At 49.5% G+C, this 22,647-nt stretch overlaps 1 protein-coding gene across 2 annotated transcripts in view; it reads left to right on the top strand.

The window, feature by feature from the left end:
* The window catches only part of Mical3 (microtubule associated monooxygenase, calponin and LIM domain containing 3), a 179,644-nt gene extending 159,825 nt beyond the window's left edge, over positions 1-19,819 (top strand). For both annotated transcript variants that reach the window (XM_028761152.1, XM_028761150.1), the window contains 4 exons: positions 260-353; positions 16,275-16,374; positions 16,490-16,563; positions 16,644-19,819. In XM_028761152.1, coding sequence (XP_028616985.1) covers positions 260-353; positions 16,275-16,374; positions 16,490-16,563; positions 16,644-16,828 — 453 coding nt within the window. In that variant the 3' untranslated portion in view covers positions 16,829-19,819. The remainder of the gene's footprint in view (positions 1-259; positions 354-16,274; positions 16,375-16,489; positions 16,564-16,643) is intronic.
* The last annotated feature ends 2,828 nt before the right edge of the window (positions 19,820-22,647 follow it).

Below are 22,647 nucleotides of genomic sequence, written 5' to 3'. Positions count from 1 at the left end.
CAGGATTTCCAGTCACTGCATCCAGTGCTTTACAGTCTCCTTATCATAAAGGCTTAATGAAATCATTTTAAAATACTTTTGAACTGTTCCAGGGAAAGATAACAAGCCCTGGGATCCAGCTGCATGCAGCTGGCACACCACACTGACCACAGTGTCCCTTTCAACATCTTGGCAGCATTTAGTTTTCTCCCTCTTTGGGTCTGCAGCTTGATTCTCTGGGAAGCTGGAGCCTGGAAACTTAGTCTCTGTTTCTTGGTAGATCATCCAGCGGCAACTGGAGCAAGTGGAGGAGAAGCAGAGGCAGCTGGAGGAGCGGGGCGTTGCAGTAGAGAAGGCCCTGCGAGGCGAAGCAGGTACCGTCTGGCTCCCTCTATGCCGAGGCTTGTTCTCAAGGAGAGAGCCTACCTTACTGGGGTGAGCCAGTTTGGCGTCACCTCTTCTGGAATTTGGCTCCTTCTCTCTCAGGGTTTTCTGAGTTGTTGGCATCATCAAGGTCCAGTGCTTCCCTATGTTCAGACAGCCCAGACAACCCAGGCCTGCTCCCCAACCCATTCCTCGGCTTGCTGTTGCCATGAGGAACGAAATCCCAGGTCCTGTCGCCTGTTGGTGGCAAGCCCTGGGCTTCCTCTTCCTCTCCCTGCTCCTTCTCCTCCCTCCCCACAATTTTCTCTAGAAGAAAATATCTGTGACTAAGGGAGATTGTCCCACAAGGAACCATCACAGAACCTCACTCAACAGGCCTTAGCCTGCTCTCCCGAGTGCTTTTCCTGTCCTCGATTCCCTGGGCTCCCTCCAGCCCAAGCTACACAGCCACAGAGCCTGCATCCTCTCTTGTGTGGGGCCTCTGACTGCCCATGCACTCAAGGTTTCCATGGGTGAGCCCAGGCTGTGTCCACCAAAGGCTAAGTCACTAAGAGCAGTATTGGAGAGGCTCTCGCTTTTGATCAGCTATGGTAGGATAGGCATGGGAAGCTATTATTAGGCATGGGCTATGTGGTTGGAACGTGCTAGACTTGACACTGATGGGTACAGAGAAGACAAGGAAGTATCTGAGCTGTCTCGGTGGCCCATGGTCAACCCGGCTTCAGGCATGGAATGATTGACCTCTGGTAACTCAAGATCCAGTGCCTGGATGGGGAGCCTCTTATCTTCATAGTTGGCCCCTGGTCTAAGGACTCAGCATTCATAGTGTGAGGCAAGGAAAAAGGAAGGTCAGAGCCTCTTGTGGCCTCCTTCCAGAAACAGGGAAGCAAGCTGGTATACTTCCTGGCAGGCAAGCTAAAGAACAAATAGGAGTTCAGATAGGGCCAGCCACTGCCCCATGGGCTTTCTGAACACTGGCCAGTGGTCTAGTCACTGGCATTGCCAGTTAAGGAGTCGGGGCAGGCACAGAAGCAAATCTTTCTTCAGGCCCTTTAAGTCTCAGAAATCGTGCTCATTGGTGGACTCAGTGATAGTCCTCGGGGCAAAGATGTGGCTGAGAGAAAGAGATGAGGATGTGGGTGTTTGGGAGTTGTGCTTCACCTGATGCTGGAGGTGCTGCTGGATATAACCCTTGAATCCCAGGCTGCCAAAGGGAATTCAAAAGCTTAAGCCACTTTGTATCCAGCAAGTTAAGAAGACTGGGAGCCACTGGTACAAGGAACACTGGTTCCCACACCGAGCAGTGAAGAGGGGATTCACCCACACATTTTCTTGGCTTTTCAGTGCACCACCATACCGATGGTGTGTCCAGCAGCCTGAAGGCTGCTCCCTGTTCTCTTCCTCTGACTGATCTTCTCAGTGCAGCCTGCACTGGATGGGGTTAGCCCCTCCCTCTGGAGAGCCCTGGCTACAGAGCTGGAAAGCCCTGTCCTTTCCACTACTCTCTTCTTCTTCACAGAATGCCATCAGGGGACCTGGAGCTCCATCCCACATCAGTAGTTGGCATTACTATCTAGGGACATGGTTCATAGAGTTTCCCAAAGGTGTTCCATCCCAGAGCTCTACGCAAAGGCTCAAAAGATAACCATTTGGTCGATGGTTTCTGGAAAGTGCTTAAGGTTCCATGCAACTGAAGTCTGTTTCTACACTTCTGTAAAAGGCGTGTCACTCCCGGCTGCCACCAGTGAGCCAGAAAATGATGCCGTTAAAAAATTGACAGAGCAGCCAGAGAGATGGCTCCACAGTAAAGATCACATGCTGCTCTGACAGAGGACCAGAGTTCAGTTCCCAGCGCTCAAATCGGCGGCTCACAGCAGTCTGTAACTCCAGCTCCAGGGGAGACATCTCCACAGACATCAGTATTCACACGTATACTCACACACACAGTCTGAATTTATCCTAACTCAGTTGGCAGGAGAGCCCATCATACACAAAGTGTTAGTTGAGGCCTACAATCCAGAAGAATTATTTTAAAATGTGGTTGTTGTTGTTGTTGTTGTTGTTGTTTTTAATGCTCACACAAATTTGAAAGTACAAGTTCGGTGAGAGTTGCAGATGCTCAAAAGCCTGAGCGTCATGCATCCCAGCAGGTGCGTGTGTATGCTCTTAGTGGGAGCCTTTAGCGGCTCGCCTGGAAATCTCAGTACCTGCAGCTCACGAATAAGAGCGGCTGAATCACCGACAGTAATTCATACTCTTTATAAAACAGAAAACAAATACAGGGGCTGGAGAGATGGCTCCGCAGTGAAGAGTGCTCGGTGGCTGTGCAGGGGACCTGGGTTTGTCCCCAGCACCCACATGGCTGCTCATAACCATCTGTCACTTCAGTTCCAGGAGATCCAGCATCCTCCACAGACACCAGGTGCACATGCAGACAAAACACTCATACACATAAAATAAAAATAAATCTTAAATGATAAACGAGAAGCTCCCCAATACAAAGAAGAACCCCAGGTGCACTGTAATGTGCTGGCAGGATACCTTAGCCACTTGGAAGGACCAGCAGTGCGCTCAGAAGCCAGCTTAAACTCTTAAGCCTTCCAGAGACCCTACTCAAGGATCTCCACACAGTGGCACATGATCTCTGTCATTGCCAGAAGGACTTGAATTAACTAACCTCTTACCAATGTATGTATGACAAGTTCATCTTCTTGTACATGAAGCAAAAGAAACTTGGACCTGGCAGCTCCCCCCAAAGCAGACTTACCTGCAGGTCTTCAGTGGGTCAAAAGAGTTGGCATGTGAAGCCCTGTGCATTAAGTCTTCAAACGTTCAAACTGGCTGTGGGCCAGGTATCTGAGAGTCCCCTGGGGCACCCCTCTTGAAGAGCCCTAGGAGTCAACAGAAGTTTGAAAGCCATGTTCTAGGTCCAACTCCTGACTATAGGCAGATCTTTGCAAACCCTCCTGGACCAGAAGGTGAGGCTGTGTCTACAGATACAACTTAGAGGCTCTTGGGACATCTCCCTAGGATACATTCGTATTTCCAATCCTCTCTTTCCTGTTCTTATACTTAACACTCCACGCTCCACACTGGTCAGTTCCCCGTGACCTTGTCCCTGACGGAGACCGTCTCGGAGACTGAGTGTGCGTGGTAGCAGCAGCTTTCTCACTGTTTCTCATTCTTTTCTCACTGGCTGAGCAAAGAACACAGTGGCTTCTAGCTGCACTACTGGGCTCCCTTTCTGAACTGCACCAAGCTGGCCAGAACCTGCCATCCTGACTCATGTGGTCGCTTCAAGTCTCCATTGCTGTCAAAGGGGTCACGATTTGTTAGCCAAGATGCCCTTCCAGAGAAGAGATCTGGTCTGGAGTTGCTGTCAGGGTATCTGTTTCTGTCAAAGACTTTTATATATACAGGCCACATGGATTCAGCTCCAGAGCAAGGCTAAGACTTGTGGGATTCTTGTCCTGGAATCAGAGGGGAGCTTCTCGGTTTTTCTGACTCAAGCTTTGAACCCCTGGACTGGCCTCTGACACGAGCTAGAAAGCCACCGAGGGCACTCAGCTCTCTGACATATCCATCCTTAAAAGAGAAGGGTGTGATTGCCAGGATCAGCATCCAGACTGTGAGGTAGAGAGAATGCCAGATGTCTTGTTGTGCTCTGGACCCTAAAAACTGCCAGCTCAAGACCCACTGCCACCAGGCTCCCTCTTAAACTGCTGGACAGCTCCCGGAGCCGAGAAACAAGAACGGCCTACGGCAGCCTCAGAGTATAGGGGGTGGGAAATGTGCCAGTGTCTCAGCTCCTTTCTTACCTTGAAAGAAAAAGTCCTCTGAAGATGGGGAACCTAAACCCCAGAAGACGTGGGAGCTTCATCTCAAGCCGGCTCGGCTCAGTGGTTTCTGCAGAAAGCACACACGGGCACCACTGATGGAGTCACTTGCAAGTTACTTGGCTTCCAGAGGTTTCTCTTCTCTTCTCTTTACCCCATTGTTCACATCTTTGAAAGCCTTAGCTTGGAGCCTCTAATATTCAGAAAGTAAGACTAGAGTAGCCTCTGTTCTAGCCTTAAACTTTCTTAACTCTCAGGGGAGGCTGCCTTCTAGCAGGGTTGGTGTTCCCAGCAGTGCCAAGTCTCATCCTCCCTGAGTCGAGGTGGGAAAAGGAACCTCCCTAACGCCGGCTGGCGACTCCATCCGTAGTGGTGTTTGGTGACCCCTTCATACCTCGAGCTGCAGAGATGGCATGCGTGTGTGCATGGCATGTGTTACAGATATGCACGCTTTCCAGCTGCTCCACTGGTCTCTCTCACAATACTCCTGTCTGTTTTATGTGTCCTGTCCTTGATAGCGTTTGGGTCGGGGTGGCAGCAGGGTCATCTGATCCAATAACTCTGTCTTCACCAATTCCTTGTTGTAGACTATTGGGGAGAATCTTATTACAGTGGCCTCATCGACTTGCACCTGGGTGGTATGTATAGCATCATCCACTGCTGCCACTAACCCCGAGACGCCCTTCCCTCTTGTCCTCCATCCCAGTCCCTGCTCACAGCAGTGAGGAGGAACCAACCTGATAACCAAACAGCAAAGCACAAACCCTTTTCCAGGCTCAGTGTCAGAGCGCATGCCTTGTATGCCCCAAAGCCCTGGGTCCCATGCCCAGCACAACCAAAGGGAAGCAGCTGTCACATCCTTTCCTCCGAATGTGCCTCAGAGGATGATTTAAATAGCTCTTGCTGCTTGAGGTTCTTCTAACGTTTTCTTGAAAACAAACAAAACCTCCAGCCCTGTCCCACGCAGCCCGCATCTGCATGTTCTGATGTTGGGCAGTGTCTCACTTACACTCAAGACTGTCAAGACTGTCATCCCGCATCTCAGCCGTTACAATGTGTAGGCATCACATCTGCTACGGTGGCCACCACCCACCGCACTGTCCACGAGAACATGAGCTGAGGCTGTAACTCGGTGATAGAGCCCTTGCCTGGTACGCCCAAGATTCCATCCCCAGCACCTACAGAAAAAATAAATTTTAGAACTTTAAGAACAGTGAACTCACCTCAGCCATTTGCATTTCAGGTGTGTCAGGTATTCCCTAGCATATGAGAAAGGCTCTCTCTACCGTTGCTGCCTCTGCTCAGCTAAGTCCATAGTGCCCCTTCCTCAGTGTGCCCTGGCACTCATTCTGCACTGATCCATTGGGGCTTGTTAGACATGCAGGCTCTCAGACCCCAGCCTAGACCCTCTGATTTAGAAATGAGACAGAGAGGCCCGGGTATCTGTTCTTACAGACTTCCCAGCTGGTCCTGATCCCTCTAAAGCAGGAGAACCCTGGTCCCATGGAGCCGAGTATTTGTCATCTTCCTGTACAAGGCTCAGGAGAGAAATGGCCCTTCTGGAGACTTGTTCCTAGACTTTGAGCTGTTGTCTTCTGGAAGGCTGCCATGTTGGCAGATGAATGAGTGTCCAGCAACTGGCTGTCAGGGATGGCAGGGTAACATAGCTCCCCTCTTCTCCACCAGGCAGTCTGATCTCTTCATCTGCCCTTGGAGTTTCCAAGCCTTCTGAAAACAGAAGTGCAGGACAATATAAAGTTTCTTACTTCTCCCCACCCTTGCCCAGGAGAGAGACACCCTGGTCTCCTAGTCTGGAGCCAGCAAGATGGCTTATCAGATATAGGTGTTTGCTTCCACAGCAGACAACCAGAGTTAATTCCTGAGACCCGTAGTGCAAAAGGACTAGCTCCTCATGATTTGTCCTCTGGCATCTACACACTTGCCATGATACACATGTCCTCCATTGATACACATAAAATACATCTGTATAGATACTAAAATGGAGCCAGGCTACATATCCTGGCACTCAGGAGGCAGAGCCAGACAGGGCTCTATCTACAGCTGTCTGTCTATGAGCCTGTCTATCTCAGCGTTGTCTACAGAGTGAGTTCCAGGCCAGCCATCGCTGTTTAGTGAGAGCCTGCGTGCAGTAGGTCATGCCTGCAGTCTTAGCACTGGGGAGCCTAAGGGGAGACTCGACATGAATTTGAAGCCAGGCTGAGCTAATATGAGACTGTTTCAAAAAAATAATCCTCCAAACAAAAATATATAGAGCCAGGAGATGACTCAATGACCTCAGTTCGATTCCCCTGTACCCATGTGAAAAAAATAAATAAATAAATAAATAAATAAATAAATAAATAAGTAAATTTAAGCATGGGGACATGCATTTGTAATTCTAGCACTGGGGAAGCAGAAACAGGAGGGTTCCTGTAGCTCGCTGTCCAGCTAGCCTTGGCGAGCTATGGGTTCAGTAAGAGACCCTGCTTTAGAAAATCAGGCGTTGGGCCGGTGATGCAGTGGCTCTCTGATTACAGGTACTTGCTGCTGAGCCTACTAACCTGAGTTAAGTCTTTAGAATCCACGTGATGGAAAGAGGGATCCAGCTCCTGTAAGGTGTCCAGGTGTGCAGTGGCATGTTCCTACCACCCTCACAATCAGAACATAAGTAAATAAATATAAGTATCATGTAATGTATAATACCGATGGGCTGCAGAGATGGTTGAGTGCCTAAACGCACTTGCTGCTCATCCAGAGGACCAGAGTGTAGGATCCATGTTCCCAGCATCCATGTAAGGCAGCTCACAACCCCCTGTAGCTCCAACTACAGGGGATCTGACACTCTTCTTCTGGCCTCTGTGGGCACCTGTACATATACACACAGACAGGCACACATACAAATAAATAAAAGTAAATAAAATTTTAAAAAGAAAAATAAATGTAGCAGTTAAGAAACGTTTAAAGGATGCGGTGATAGAAAACAGCTCGTGTCAACTTCTTGCCTCCACACGCCAGGTACATATACTCACATAAACACAGTGAGTAAACTGAATCCTAAGCCAGGCCTAGGGGTGTAGCTTGCTAGAAGAGCACTTGCCCAGAACACATGAGGTTCTGGGCTCCACCCCTTATAACACACACACACACACACCCCTCATCTGATTCCTGTGAGATCAGTACCATATCCATAGAAACGTCACTGATGAGGAGTAGGACCGCTGTCAAGCTCCCTGGGCAGGCAGCATGAGTTGGTTCTGCTCTCTACATCCCAGTCTTGTGCTCCAAGGATCCACTTGGCCACAGGCCCCTGTCCGTGTCCCCAGCGTCTGGAATGCTGGGGGGCTCCCACTCATGGCCATTGATGCTGAAAAAGGGCGATGCTTGCACCCGGTTAACAGACCTCGTCTCGTCTAATGCCCTGTCTCGCCTCCTCGCCTCCTCCTAACGGTTCCCTAAAGAATGTTTATGTCCAGTCTGAGGTCGTCTTTGTATGTGACGAGATAATTTACGTTCAGGGCATTGTGGAGGGAGTGGCCCAAGCCCACTTCTTGCCACATAACCCACCCCTCCCACTCGAGGGACTAGCTTTTGCAGCATAGATTGTCTCTGTGTATGTCTTGAATGTTGTCTCTAAACTACTGCTCAGGTAAGCAAATGCAGTGAGCTGTTTTCTGTGGTCCCAGCCACCAAATTCTAACCTTGGATTTGGTATGCTAGAGGATTCTGGAATGAAATAGAATAAACTGAAAAAATGAAATTCAGTTTGTCTTTGATGTTCTAAGTGCTCCCCCCCCCCATCAGACAGCTTGCTGCTTCTGTTCCTCATCCCAGAACCTCAGAGTTTCCCAATGTCTGCCTGATTTTCCCATGGCACAGACATTGTGTGGGTTCTATTCAAATGTAGGAGACCTCCTGCTGCCCGATGGAGGGAGGGAGGCGCTTGTGTACACCAAGAAAGAGCAAGGTTCTCCCTCCCCTCAGCACACCCGAAGGAAGACTAGATACCACAGATGACCCTGTTCAGAGTCTGCTGGTGTTTTCCCTTCAGGCACATATCTAATATTACTTGAGTCGTTTCCCTTTTGAAATCGGGATCTTGAAATAGAAAAGTTGGCTGGTCCTCTGCTCCTGCTTCCCTAAAAGGCCACACGGAAATGCCGTTTGTGGACCGTGGCATCTGTTACTGGAGACAGAGCTCTGAGCAGCACTTGGGGTATTGGGAACTCTGTTTCTCACCCGAGAAGCCCAGACCAGACCCGGATTCCTGCCCAGGGCTGTGCCTGCCCACCACAGTGCCTCAGTGGAGTCCTGCAGAGTTCCTAGCCTGATACATACAGGCTTGAGGCCCTGTATAAAAAGTCTCTGTAGGTCAGGTGATGGTCACGCATTGATCCCAGCACTCAGAAGGTAGAGGCAGGACAATTGCAGTCAAAGTGTAGTCTGAACTAAAAAGAGACTGCTGGCTTTTGTTTTGTTTTGTTTTTTAAGGCAGTTTTGGGGTTGGGGATATGGCTCAGAGATCCAGAGCCCAATGCACAATGCCATTGAAAAAGAAAAGAAAAAGTCTTTTAGAGCCACAGGCCTTATAAAAATTTACTTGACTAGCTGGAGTTATAATTTGGGGGAAAAAATATCATTAAAGTGACAAATAATGACCCTTGAGCCAGAGAAGATGGGTCTCCAGGGTCTCCATGTGCATAGCTTGTCTTCCCTTGGACATGTAACAGGCACAGCCCACTGAGTCTTGTTTTACTAAGCGGTGGTTTGCAACCTTCCTAATGCTGTAACCTTTTAATACAGTTGCTCACGTTGTGGTGACCCCCAACCATTAAATTATTTCGCTGCTGCTTCATAACTATAATTTTGTTCCTGTTATGAATTGTAATGTAAGTATCTGATATGCAGGGTATCTGATGTGTGACCCTCAAAGGGGTCGAGACCCACAGGTTAAGAACTGCTGCGAGCGGAAGTCACTGCTCTGTCAACTAGAGCAAAGTGACTGGAGAGCTAGAGAAAAACACGTCTCTTCTGCAAAGCTTAGATTCAGTGCATTTGTGCAACTTCTGATTTTGCAGACCCTCACGTCTCGGATTGTCTGAGAGGGAAACGAAAGGCTTAGAAATGCAGCATACTAAGGGATCGGTGGTCGCCAGTGAGGTGGAGAGAGGTCTGGGCAGCTTGCTGGTCCCTCCCGAGTTACTTCCTCCTGTTTATTTCTTCTCCTTGGATGTTGGTAGATTCTTCCTTTCTGGTCAAACTGAACATTTAGCCTGGCTCAGTTTTTACTTGATACTTTGAGTGTGTGTGTGTGTGTGTGTGTGTGTGTGTGTGTGTGTGTATACACCTGTGTGAACTCAGGTGCACACTCACATCCAAATGGACCTCAGTTCTCACGAGTATTTTCTAGCTCACCAGCAGTTCTCCAGGCTAGAGAGTGGTTCTGCTCTGGGTACTCTGTCTTCGGCACACAGCCCTGTCACGTGTACATCATCTGTGCCTGCCAGAGCAGCCCTACCTACCTGATGCTTACACACTGAATCATGGCACCAGCCATCTGGATCTCCAGCCAGAGCCTCAGAGCTTGTCATTGCCATGGTTGAGGCTGGACCTCCAAAGCTTGCTGTATGAAGCCTTCCTCGTGCACGGGAAGGCATTGGTACTGACCAATTAGACCAAATGAGGTTGCGGAGGAAGAACAACAGAGCATAATCTCAGTCAACAGAGATTTTGCCAGTTTTATACAAGACAGAATTAAACATTAACAAGAACCCCATTCTTCATACCCAACCCTCCAGGAAATTGTCCAGGCCTAGCACGTTACTCAGTGGCAGCTCACTGAGCAGCAAGAGCTATCCCCAGCAACAACAAAATGAAGTCAGGCATGATAGCACATGCCTGTAATGCCAACACTAGAGGACTGGGAATTTAAGGCCAGTCTGGGCTACATAAGTCCCTGACTTGAAAGAGGGAAGAGAGAAAAGAAGGCTGGAAACATAACTCAGAAATGCTTGCCTGGCATGCACAAAACTCTGGGTTTGGTCTCCAGCCCTGCATAGATAGATCATGGTGCATTCCTAAGCTCAGTACTTGGGAGGTAGAGGCAGGAGAATCAAAAGTTTAAGATCATTCTTGGCTGGATAGTAAGTTCTAGGCCAGCCTGAGATACATGAGACTCTATCTGGATAACTAATTAATTAATTATTAATTAGGCATTGATTCCATGCTGGGTCTGTTGGCAGTAAATATATCACATTGCTACAAATGAGTCGCCAGAGTCCACCCCAGACCAGGCAAGGGCTGCCTAGAGCAGGCTACCGTTCCTGTGACAGGAGAACACAGCTGAGAAAGAAGCACACTTCTCCCTGGCTCTGACACCTTCAGAGGCCACCAGAAAGTGGTCCACAGAGGGGAGTGTAGCTAGAAAGGAGTACTCTGTCCCTGAGCCTCCCCTCACTTTGTAGATGAAATTGGCTGCAGTACAACAGAAGAGAGCATGTGGAGCCGATCGATGCCCATCCTACAGACGGATAATGATTGACATTTGCAGGCCGGGTGTTCAGAACTGTACACGCACATGGACAGTGCCTGGCTCATAAAAAGCCCACTTTGCTCACAGTGTCTGGACAGTACAGAGCTGGTGTGTCTGAAACCTGACAGGCTAGGACTTTGGGGGTCTGGCTCTCAAGGGCTCTCCAGCATTAAGCTTGTGGTGATATTCCTTGACTCAGGGACATAGAGACCTAGAAGGTATCCAAGATGGATACACAGGTGAGGCCTGCCCCCAGATTTTCTCAGCTTCAAACCAGCTCCCTGGTGACTCCCTTTCTTTTTCTCAGGAGTCCTTGAATCTGACCTGCTCACTCTCTTTCTAGTTGTGACCGCTCTCGTTTTTTCTTTCTCCAATCAGAAATGCTTTTCTGTCTGGCAGTGGTGGGGGTATGCTTTTAATCCCCAGCACTTGGGAGGCAGAAGCAGGCAGATCTTTGAAGCTGGCCTGGTCTACAGAGCCAGTTTCAGGAGAGCCAGGATTACACCATGTCTCATAAGACTGGCGGGCAGGGGGACAGAACAGAAAAGATTTCCTGCTTTGTATTTTAAAGAAAAAGAGCTGAATGGAAGCCAGCACAGTTCCTGGCACAGAAGGAGTAATTAGTAGACATTTCTTTGGAGGTTTTGTTTTATTTGTTTTGAAATAAGTTGACATGTAGCCCAGGTTGGTCTCGTGCTCACTGTGTAATCAAGGATGACCTTAACTTTCGATCCTCCTGCCTCAGCCTCCCAAGTGTTAGGTTGTGTGCATTCCCCACTGGGTAGTAGATGTTTCTCCCATAACTTATTCTCATCTTGTCCTTAAAATAAGCCCATGTTCCTTTGGGGTATTTCTAGTTCTTTCTGATATTCACAGCATTGGAGAAGCAGAGTTAAATGTAACCAGGCAGACTTGAAAGGCTAGATTAGAAATGGGGAACCTCAAGCCATCCCCCCCTGCCAGCCCATGCCGTCCTGAGGGGTCTCTGAGCTGTGAGCAGAATAAGATCTACATCTCAGCTCCCCCCAGGCTTGGTTAGCACATCCTCTTATGTAAATGAACACTGAACCCATCCCTGTCTCAGCCCTGCCAGCACAGCTTAGTAAAGTATGGTGTCAATGAACACCTAAGCTCACTGTCTTGCTTGTTTATAGCTCACCAAGGTAGGGCTCTTGCCTAGTATTCCTGAGGCCCTGGGTTCATCCCCAGCGCCACAGAAAAGAGCAGGGAGGAGAGAGACGATCCAGCAAACTAAAGCATCTGTTTCTCACATTCCATAAAAGGCAAAGAAATTGCTATTAAAATCAGAGCCCCTGTGCGTTGCCCGAATGCTCTATTCAGATTCTGCGTTGGGATGGAATTCCCCATTAGATTAGTTTTTCTGTTCCATTTCTTCTTTTTAAAATAGTACCTATTAGGTGGGTTTTTTTTTCTTCTAGTTATGAGGGGTGGGTATTCATTGAGGACATGTTGGAGGCTGCAAAGCAAGTCACGTGGGTGAACCCATCTGATCACACCCTCCCTTTTTCCTGTTCAGGCGGCCATGTCTTTTCCTCCTTTGTTTTAAATGTTTGCTTCACCCGATGCTGCCCCTTCCTCTCAAATTTTATTTTTTTTAACTTCTGTTTCTCAACATTCCGTTATCTCAAACGATGCTCCATGTTTGTAAAAGTTGCACAAGGAATGTGATTGAGATAAAAGAACGTAGCATCCATTGTGTGATATCTAGAAAGTACTGTTTGCCTTTAGGTCTATGTGTGCATCTGTATGTGCAGACACCTGCCTCATTTTGGACGTGCATTGCTTACATACTGTGTCACTGTCCCTTGCCAATGAATCTGAATGCTGTTCTAGTTACACAGCTACCTACTCATGTGTCATTAGAGTCCCAGGAAGCATCAGACAGAGTTGATACTGGAACTTACAGGATTTCTCTAGGTATCTCCAGGCCCCACACAGACTTTATGCTCCGAACCCAAGCAGGTGGAGCAGGTCAACTAGACCCAAGCATCAGCTCATGGAAGCTGTTGAGATGGGATAAAAGCGCTTCACACACAGTCCGTGGCTTTGGTTTGAAGGTTGTACCCAATATCAAGTTTACTGTGCACAAAATGTTAAGTAGGATAATGAAAGGTTTTAAAGGAAGAGGAGACTGGTCCCTGCATTATCCCACTGCAGTGTAGACTGGCCAGTCCAACAGTAGCTTGACCTTCAGCCCTTCTGTTAACCTGAGCCTTGTTCTCATCTGGAGCCACCTTCCTCCCAGTCCTCCCAGTCCTCCCATGGCCCAAAGGCCTTACCTTCCTGGGGCTTCCTGTCTCCTGTGTGTGCTCCTGTGGTTCTGTGATGGTCCCTTGCTCAGCTCCTCTCCCTCCTCGAATGGCGATCAGGTCTGTAGAGATCTCTGCACACTATCTCCCAGATGTCCATCACTACTCTTACCAAATGTCACTGTGAGTTGTTGTCTTGTCAGCTCACCCCCTTTGGGTCTACCAGTCCACAGTGTGACACCACCCCTCCACTGTGGCATTGGATGTCTCTGAAAGGTGTAGGAGCTGAAAGGAAAGGGATTGGTTGGTTTTCTGTAGCCCGCGGGGGACGGGTAGTGCTCCTGGTTAGTGAAGTCATCTCTGTGTGTTCGTAGTTTCCCCTGACTTCCCTGGTTCAGAATGCAAAGCATTCTGTCAGCCCTACAGGACAGGATGATGACAAGATTAAGACATCGTTTGTGCAGACTCAGGGTCCCTTTCTGTGGGCATGGTGGCCCCTTAGGGTTACGGAAAAGCCAGCTTAGCCTCAAGCGCACGTGTTAACCTACTGCACACGTAGGAACAGCATTGGCTACATATTTAGAACATCTGTTGCCTGGATGTAGGAAGACCTACCCAAGGCCACCATATGACAATGTTCCAGTGTTACCACATGCCCTCATTAGCCACTGCTGCCTGCAGCCTGGGCCTGCTCTTGTTCGATTTCTGTGCTGGGGGAAAAAAAAAAGGACTTAATTCATTTGTAGACATTGTCCCCCTGTTTCCGCTTCTCCATTCTTGTGGAATTTTTTCCTTTCTTCCTATTGTTCCTTTCTCACTTTTTCTGTTTTTGTCCTCTGCTTGTTTTTATTTCACCTTCCCCGTCCCTCTCCACCTTCACATTCCTCTCCTCCTCTCCCTCTTCCTTTTTTTGTCTTTCTCTGTTTCCTCTTCCTCTTCCTTGTTTGGTCCTTTTTGAAGTTGAGCCCAGTGGCGGGACTCCACGGCGTAGACCTCTCTCCTTCTGCCCTTGCTGTGTCCAGGAAGGTAAAGTAACCTCTCCCACTCTTCCCCATTGCCTCGAGGGGCCCGCAGCCACCGTAGTCCATCAGGGAACCAAGGCCCAGCAACTGTTCCTCCTCCTCTCTCTGATTCCTGATAGCCCTACGTCAGAATGTCATGAGTATGTGGCAGTTTCTTACAAGGCACAGTATCCCTTTGACTGTCTAAGGGAAGATGGGAACAAACAGAAGCCAAAGAGCCTGTGGGCTTCAGTGTCTGCAGGTTGTAGTTCTCCTGCAGTCCTGTCTACTGTTGGCGCTTGGGGCCTTGGGGCCGGTAAGCTGAAGTCCAGGAACAGGGGAAGAACCCCCTCTGTGGCAGCAGTTTGTATTGGCGGAGTCAAGGAATACTGTCCTTACAAAGACTGGTCTACACAAATGGCCCCCCGAGTTCTGTTGTTTTTCCCCAACCACTAAAAACCAAACTTCTCTACCTTGTGTCTTGCCGAGTGTGTCTTGTTTTGTTTTTAAGTTTGTCTGATTTTGAAGTCTGTTGTGGTGATAAGATTGTCATTGACAAGGCATGTGGGCAGGGGAAGGGAGTGTGGCCATGACTAACCCCTGCTAACCTCTTCTCTGCTCCATGGCTCTCACATGTGACCACCCACCCTGCCACATCCCCTCGCTCATCAGCCGTGACCAAGCTCCACCACGGCTCATGAGCGGCGTCCCAACATCTCCTGGTGGAATTTGGAGTCTTTCCATGCCGGGAGGTGGGAAGGAGGGGACGGACTTGGTGTGCTCGTGGCTTGCCACTCTGGACAGCTTGCATGCCTCAGGGCTTCATCTCCATGGCCACAGGGGCACACTGTGCAGAGACCCTTCAGAAGGAATGCGTGGAACTGGGCTGGAGGCTGCTTTAAAGCCAAAGACCCAAGTCTATTGGTGCGGGGAAGGAGAGCTTGGGCCCCTATACCTGTAGGCAAGCTCGACAGGCCGAGATGGAGGTGTCCATCTTTGAGGGTAGAGCTCAGGGCCGAGACTCCCAGGTCAGGAGTAGGGGTGCATGTCTGCTTGCCACCGGGCTGATACTAACCATTGCTGTGTCAGTTCTGTCTTCAGAATGTGGTCACTGGCTAAAGACTCAGGCTTAGGCTAGACATGCGTCTAACATACAATAAAAGAGCTTCAGCCTTTGACTAGTGTGAAGGAGTAAGGAAGAAGCAGGTTAGAGTAATTGAGAGTCTGATATGGGCACAACACCTCCCTGAGTACCATCCATACTTTTGTGCTAGGGCATTTCTCGGGTCTGGATCATCCAACCAGATAAATGGATGGGAACTTGGAGAGTTCCATTCTGATACCACTCACCTTTGGGAAGCCCTCAGACATCCTGAGCTCTGTACAGAATTCCTTAAATGTTGGGATGGGAGTGTAGCTCAGGGGTGGGGCATTGCCTAGCACATATAAAGCTCTGTGTTCTATCCCCAGCACACAGAAAACTACTAAGGAAAGTTTGTATCCACATAAGCAAAGAGCCACTGATACCCTGTGCTTCCAACGCAAGGGCACTGAACGGCTTTGTACAGGACACAGGACTTTGTTACTTCCTGGCTGGGTTGATTCCTTAGACAGTCCTTCCTCTACGTTCCTGCTGAAGTTAAGCCCAGGGGTGTGGTCACCCCTGATGGACACTCAGTGTGGGTCAAAAGTTGATTCGGGACAGATCAAATTAGCAGCTGGAACAAGAGCAGGAGCTACCTTCCTCAGCCCTGGGGTCTGCTGGTGAGAAATCTGACAGCCACCTTGATGCCCTGTGTCTACCACGCAGGGTCTGCTGGAGTGTTTGCCAGGCTGCCTGCTATATCAGGGCAGGGGATGTAGTTCAGTGGTACAGCACTTGCCTGGTACGCATGTGTCTAGTGAGTGCATAACAGAATGAAGAAATGGCGTCTTCCTGTCAGACTAAGAAGCATGGGGAAGTGTCAGGCACAGCTGCCCAGGCAAAAGCACACTTAAGAGCAAGGTGTACTGGGTGTGGCAGCACCCGTGCCTGTTTCTCAGAACGTGATGGAGAGTCTAGGTCTATCGGACCCTGGGGTGGACACGGGGCAGTGGCCTGTCGTTCTCTGTCCCCCTGTCCCTGTCAAGGCTGTAGGCAAACTTTGGACCTGGCTTGGGACAGTTCCGGCAGCATCTTGCTTGGCTCTTTGCACATTTGCCCCAGTGTGACAATCTTTCTCGGGCTGGGCAAACGGAGACAATATTGTCGCCTGACTTTCCATCTCTCACGCAGGCATGGGCAAAAAGGATGACCCCAAACTGATGCAGGAGTGGTTCAAACTGGTGCAGGAGAAAAACGCCATGGTGCGCTATGAGTCGGAGCTGATGATTTTGTAAGTAAGCCGAGACTGAGGGAACAACTGTGGGGGTGCGAGTGCTTGGAGTGTGCCCCCGCAGACACGGCTGTCCTCGTCTCCAAGTCACTGTTGCTGTGTCTCCCTGTCTCAGTGCCCGGGAGCTGGAGCTGGAAGACCGCCAGAGCCGGCTGCAGCAGGAGCTGAGGGAACGGATGGCTGTAGAAGGTAAGCAAAGGGCAAGTGGGTGGGAAGGTGATGCGGGCCACTATCCCAGGCCACACCTGATGCCTTCAGCCTCTCGGCAGATCACCTGAAGACCGAGGAGGAGCTGTCAGAGGAGAAGAAGATCCTGAACGAGATGCTGGAGGTGGTGGAGCAGAGAGACTCGCTGGTGGCTCTGCTGGAAGAGCAGCGACTACGGGAGAAAGAGGAGGACAAGGACCTGGAGGCCGCCATGCTGTGCAAGGGCTTCAGCCTGGACTGGTCCTGAGCCTGCCTACCATTGTGTCTGGTAGAGTGGCACCCACCTGACCCAGCTGCGTCCTCCCAAACCACTGGATCCAGGCTCAGAAGAGGCCTGGCATCCCTGGAGGGCAGTGCTCAGATACCATGCTGTGGGGAAACACTAGGTGAGGGTTATCCTCTGAGGTGACTCCACCTCCAAGGAGAGGCGCCCCCCCAGACTTCCCACTCAGGAGAGAGGAGATGGGTGTGTTTGATATGTGCCCCAGGGGAAAGGCCTTCAGGTCCCTGAGGGCTTGCTGTCTGGCACCTCTTTCAAGTGGCTCCTCTAAAGAGCCACTGCCACCACAGAGCACCTGCAGAGCAGAGCAGCCAATGCCCTCCTGCTCCCTGAAGCACCACCAAAGAAAGTACAGAGGCATCCTCAGAAAAGGGCTGTGGATGGAGATCCAGCAGGGAGCAGCCCCAGAGGGGTCATGCTCACCCTGGCAGGGGAAGTAGGCAGGTTCATTATGCAAGTTAGGAGGGCGCAGGAGGGACCTGCCCCACCACACACTGGATCCCCAGTGGCCAAGTGCCCCAGGCCTCTCACACGGACAGCGGCCTGAAGCCCGTGGATTGCTGTGTTTTGCTTTTAGTTCACAACCATTTTGACACTGGAAAGTATTGACTTTAGGAGAGCAGAAGGAGGCCCTACCTGTCAGCCCCTCCCCCACCCCCTCCTCCTTCCCCTCCCCCACCCTACTCCTGCTGACAGAGGCGCGATCCCTGGTCAGCACCCCCACATCAGTTCAGGAGATGGATCTCCTCGGCATTTTCCTGTGTTTGCACATTGAAATGAGACTGACAGCCTGGCCAGACACTCAGCCACTTCGGACCCTTTTTTGTCAATTAACTTATTTTTTTAATACTTGAAAGTAAGCAATGTCATTTTTATACCTTTACTAGAGACACTGCCTGTCACCTGCGTGTGGGAGTGATGAGGTCTTTGTACATCCCGTGCAGCCTGATGCAAAACTGATCTGATTCTTGTTACATGCATCTATTTATTAAGCCTTCCCAAGAGTGTTACTGGCCTGGTGGGCACCAGGGAGCAACTCAAGGCCCTGTGGGTCCTTGCTCACAGCTTTTCTGTCCCCTCCTCCACCCAGTACCCTGTTCCTGTTGCCACTGGACTCTTCCAGGAGAATAGCCTCTCTGTGCGGATGCATTTTAGCACCAGGAGGCCAGGCCTGGAGACAGGCTGTTCTGGTCTTTTGGGGATCTTGGCTCTGTAGAACCCACTTTGTCCAGTTTTGCTGCCAAGGTCTTACCTCCTGTACATATGTTGAAGGTTGAGGCTAGCCCCTCTTCATGCTTGCTGGGACCAAGTAGAGTGTGACCTTGTCCTTCAGGCTGGCTGGTGAAAATGCTCAGCCCAGCTAGACAGAAACACGTGTGCTGGTCTCACCTCAACATAGTGGCCACTCCAGTCTTCTCTGCCTATACCAGGATTTTCTTGGCCTGGCAAGAGCCAGTAAGTACCATGTAACCAGATCCATAAGCCAAGCTGTTCATTTCCTGTGGTTCAGCCAGAGACCAGCGATTGGGGCCAGGGTGCTTTTCTTTTAAAACAGCAGCACATGGACCAGTCCATTGGTGCCATACCAATCTGGAAAGGACATGCCAGCTGGGTCTGTGGGAGGGGCTAGTGCAGACAATAGCCAAGGGCCCACACTGACCCTGGACCTCCCATGGGAACCACACTGTGCCTCAACTTGAACATCCATCCACCCAACTCCAGAGGAGCAAACAGCTATCCTACTCTTCACCTTGCGCAAAAGCTGCCATCTCTCCTGTGGAAATCCAGATGTGCTGCTAGCAACCGCCACAGCTCTGATGTCATCACTTCCTGGTCTCTGACATGGTGGTATAGCTATTTTTATTCTGTCAGAGGACGATGTTCTGGATTCCATTGTCAACCACAATCTGCCAATCGAACTGGACTTTGAACAGGACCTTCATCGCCCGTGTGGCCTTCTTGACCCTGTCCTCCTCCGCAGTGCCACCCACCGGCAATCCCATGCAGCTCAGCCCGTCATGCCTGCTAACTCAGAAAAGGAAACCATTTCCCAAGTAACTCAAGAAGGATGCAGGGGCATGCTGCATCTCTTGTGGCCTCACAGAGCAGAAGCACCAGATGTTCCCCTCCTCCTCTGTCCTGGTCAGCCATGGCGTGTTGATCTCTCCAAAGCACACACTGCTTCCAGCAGTCATATGACAGTGGACAGAACACTTTGCAGGAGGGCCTCAGAATTCCACCAGCCTTGGGAATGTCCCGCAGCTCTCCAGTCGTGGTGGCACGAGGACTTCAGGTTCTCATAGAGCACCTTTTTTTAGGCTCCCAGTTTGTAACCACTAGTTTGCAGTTGATTTCAGTGGCCCTGGGGGACGAGACATGAAGTGTTCTCTGCCTCTGGAAATGCGAACAGCTCTAGTCATGCGTTCTTGCGTTCTTCCCAGGAATTATGTCTTCTCTTGAAAGCAGAGAAGAAAGGGATGTCTACACTTCATACATATGATGCTACGGTGCATTTGAGTAAACTCAAACTCAAGGCCAAGGACAGTACCTGAGGCTCTAGCCTCTATCCCTGGAGCGAAAGCAGAAGACAGTCTGTTGCTCCCAAGTAAGAGCGTGGCCAGCCCAGGTTCTAACCCTGCTCAGTTGATATTCTTGCCCCCAACAGCCATCCGTAAGGTAATTTTGACCAGCAGCTGTAGACTTTAAAAAATAAGACATTTTTCGCTGGGACAGGAGAGTAGAGGCGGGGGCAACAAATATCGGGGGGGGCTGGGAATATAGCTCAGTGGTAGAATGTGTGTTTAGCATGCATAAGGCCCACGGTTCAATCCCCAGTACCACATTTTTAAAAAATTTTCTTTTGAAAGATGGTAACATAACCCACAAGAGGGAATGGTCTGTTTTATGCGCAATAAAGTTTTGTTTGTTTGTTTGTTTGTTTTTTAAAGAAATGAAAAATGTATTTCTGAAATATTTTTCTGTTCTTGGCGTTGAGCCAAGACACATCACTTACCTTTCCAGTGAGTGATATCTACAGTGATCATTTGGGCAGCTTATAGGTGAGTGGGTACAGACAGGGATTCTCAAAGAATATAGCTTTTCATTTGGTTTGTGATTTTTGAATCCTCTGTGTTATCCTGACTTAGCCATCAGTAGCTAACACTTGAGAATTCTCCACAGCAGCCCTGCTTAGTAAGAAGCACTGAGTAATGGCCAAGGAGGCCAGAACCAGTTTCTTAAGACAAGTGTTACTGCGGGGTGGTGGTAGCACAGACCTTCAATCTCAGCACTTAGGAGGCAGAGGTAGCTGCATCAATGTGAGTTCGAGGCCAGCGTGGTCTACATTGTGAGTTCCAGAACCCTTTCTTTGTAAAACAGACTGGTGTTGCTAAAATTCTTAAGGTCCTAATGACAAACCAAGGTTTGATTCCACCAAAGTTCATTCTGGGAAAGCAATATATTTATTGGGCTTCCCTACAGAGTATAGGTTGCTTATCAGGGTGTGGGTTCTCCCTTCCACCTGGAAAGACTTTGCCCAGCAGAGATGAGGACTTCCCCATAGTTACATAGATGGAGTCTCCCTCGCATATCTTCATCCTACCTGTATAACCAGCCCTGCCCCCAGGCCCAGTATGTATAAGGAAGGCAGTTGTATACAGCAGGTAGTAGGCAACAACTGGGTACTCTGGTACTCTTCCCAACCCTCCATGAGGGCATGAACCATCAATAAACCTAGCTGGGATGATCTTTTACAATGGGGGTGGAACTGAACTCCCCAAAATGGCAGTTAGCGTGGCTCAGAGGACAGTCACTCAACACCGCTGGGTTACCAGCTACTCCAGAGAGAAAGCCCACTGGTCATGGGCCCGTGCATAGTGGAAGATGAGAAAGGAGTGGACTAGAAATAACCAGCCTAGGAGGGACTTACAGTGGCCCTGGGCTCCTCAGGAAAGGCAGGTCACGCCTTTTTTCCTTTTTGAAAGGGAAGCATAGCTGAGTGGCCACCCTCGCTAGGCATCGTTTCCCCCCACGAGATAAGACTGAGAATCAGGCACAGTTACATCCCCAGGTGGCAGGAAATGGTAGTTTTAGGCAGGCACCCAGAAACAGGCTCCTCCCAAGGAACCACCGTTCCTGGCCTCTGCCAGCCCAGCTGACTCCTATCAGAAGAATGGATATGTGCCCCTGTAAGAAGCTAAGTGCTCTGTTATAGAGACTGTCCCCTATCATTGGTGAGTAGTCAGACATCTCCCAGTAAGAGACAGCCCTCTGGTGTGAACTCCTTACTACCCACGCAAGGTCTCGAATGTTCTACAGAGGCTGAGGGAAGAAGAAAGGAGAGAGGAAGAGACACATGAAGACTGAAAAGTTTCTAACCAAAAGTGTAAATCCCACAACTCTTTTTTTTTTTTTAATATTTCTTTTGTCTTAAGTTTTGTGTGTATGTCTGTATGTGGGTCTACAAATGTCAGTACAGGTTCCAGCAGCAACAGGTGACAGAGAGGTCAGAGCCATTGAAACTGGAGCTACAAACTGGAGCTGTGAGCTGCCTGACAGGGGTGCTGGGCACTTCATTTGGGTCTTCTGTAAGAGCAAGTGCTCTTCACTACCAAACCGTCTCTCTAGCCCAGAGAATTACACAATTCTTTACTTATATAGAAACTTGGGGTTGACATTTAAAATATTGGATCCTGGCTTGAAAGTGGCACTGCATTCTGATGCATACGCCCCACCACCACCACCACCACACACACATAGACACATTACACACAGTTTAAAATAATAGAAATAAGGGACAGGAGAGGTGGCTCAGTGGTTAGGAGTATCCACTTGCTCTTGCAGAGGTCCTAAGTTTGATTTCCAGCATGCACATGGCAGCTCACAACCATCTGTAACTCCAGTTCCAGGGAATCCGATAAACTCTGGCTTTCAAGGGCACCAGGCATGTATGGGGCACACATGCAGTCAAACCAAAATAAATAATGTTAAGGAAGACTCTCTAAAACATTGAAATCACATGTGTGGGTTTCCTAGGTGATTTAAAACACAGCTTAGGTAGGTGTTGCACAAAGCCCAGCACTTACTTCATAAACTCAGGCATGGTGGCACACACCTCACCCAGTTCTTGGAAGGGTGAGGCAGAAGAATCAGAAGTTGAAGGAAGTTCTATCCTTGGGTACGTAGCAAATGTGAGGTCAACTTGAATGACTTGAAAACCTCTCTCAAGATCAAAAAGAACAAAGAAATAAGTAAAAGTCACCACCAGTCATTAGTCATCGGACCTTAACTTGCCAGCAGCTAAGTCAGAGGCCGTCCATATCTAGACATCCCTGGTCAGCCCCCAGTCTTCAAGGTCATGCTGGAATCTTAAACCTGTGGCTGACCCTTTGCAGCCTCCCTAACCCACCGTTTCCTTCTGAGTCTGGTATCGGGCTAACTCCAAGGGTCCACTCACCCACCGGTCTGAGGGATCTTCCAAACACGCAGAGTGGCAACTTTTCCCAGGACCACAGCAGCCTTACAGGAACTGTGAGTCAGGGTCCCTGTGAGTCAGGGTCCCATGAAGTTCCCTTTGCTGAGTCAGACCTGACTTTTAGCAATGTAGGAGGGCCACCCCCCTTTTATTTGCTGTCTTTCTTTCTGGAAGCTGAAAGCCAATAGTGCAGCCATCAAGATGGCTCAGCTTTGGTAGACAAAAGCACTCACTTTGTAGCCCTGTTCACCCCTCAGACACACAGTAGGAGGAAAGCTGACCTCTCCATACTTGTCCCTTACACACCCATAAA

The sequence above is a fragment of the Grammomys surdaster genome, unplaced genomic scaffold (assembly GCF_004785775.1).
Source record: "Grammomys surdaster isolate TR1022 unplaced genomic scaffold, NIH_TR_1.0 126660, whole genome shotgun sequence".
Classification (NCBI taxonomy): Eukaryota; Metazoa; Chordata; class Mammalia; order Rodentia; family Muridae; genus Grammomys; species Grammomys surdaster.
This window is presented reverse-complemented; position numbering and strand designations above follow the sequence as displayed.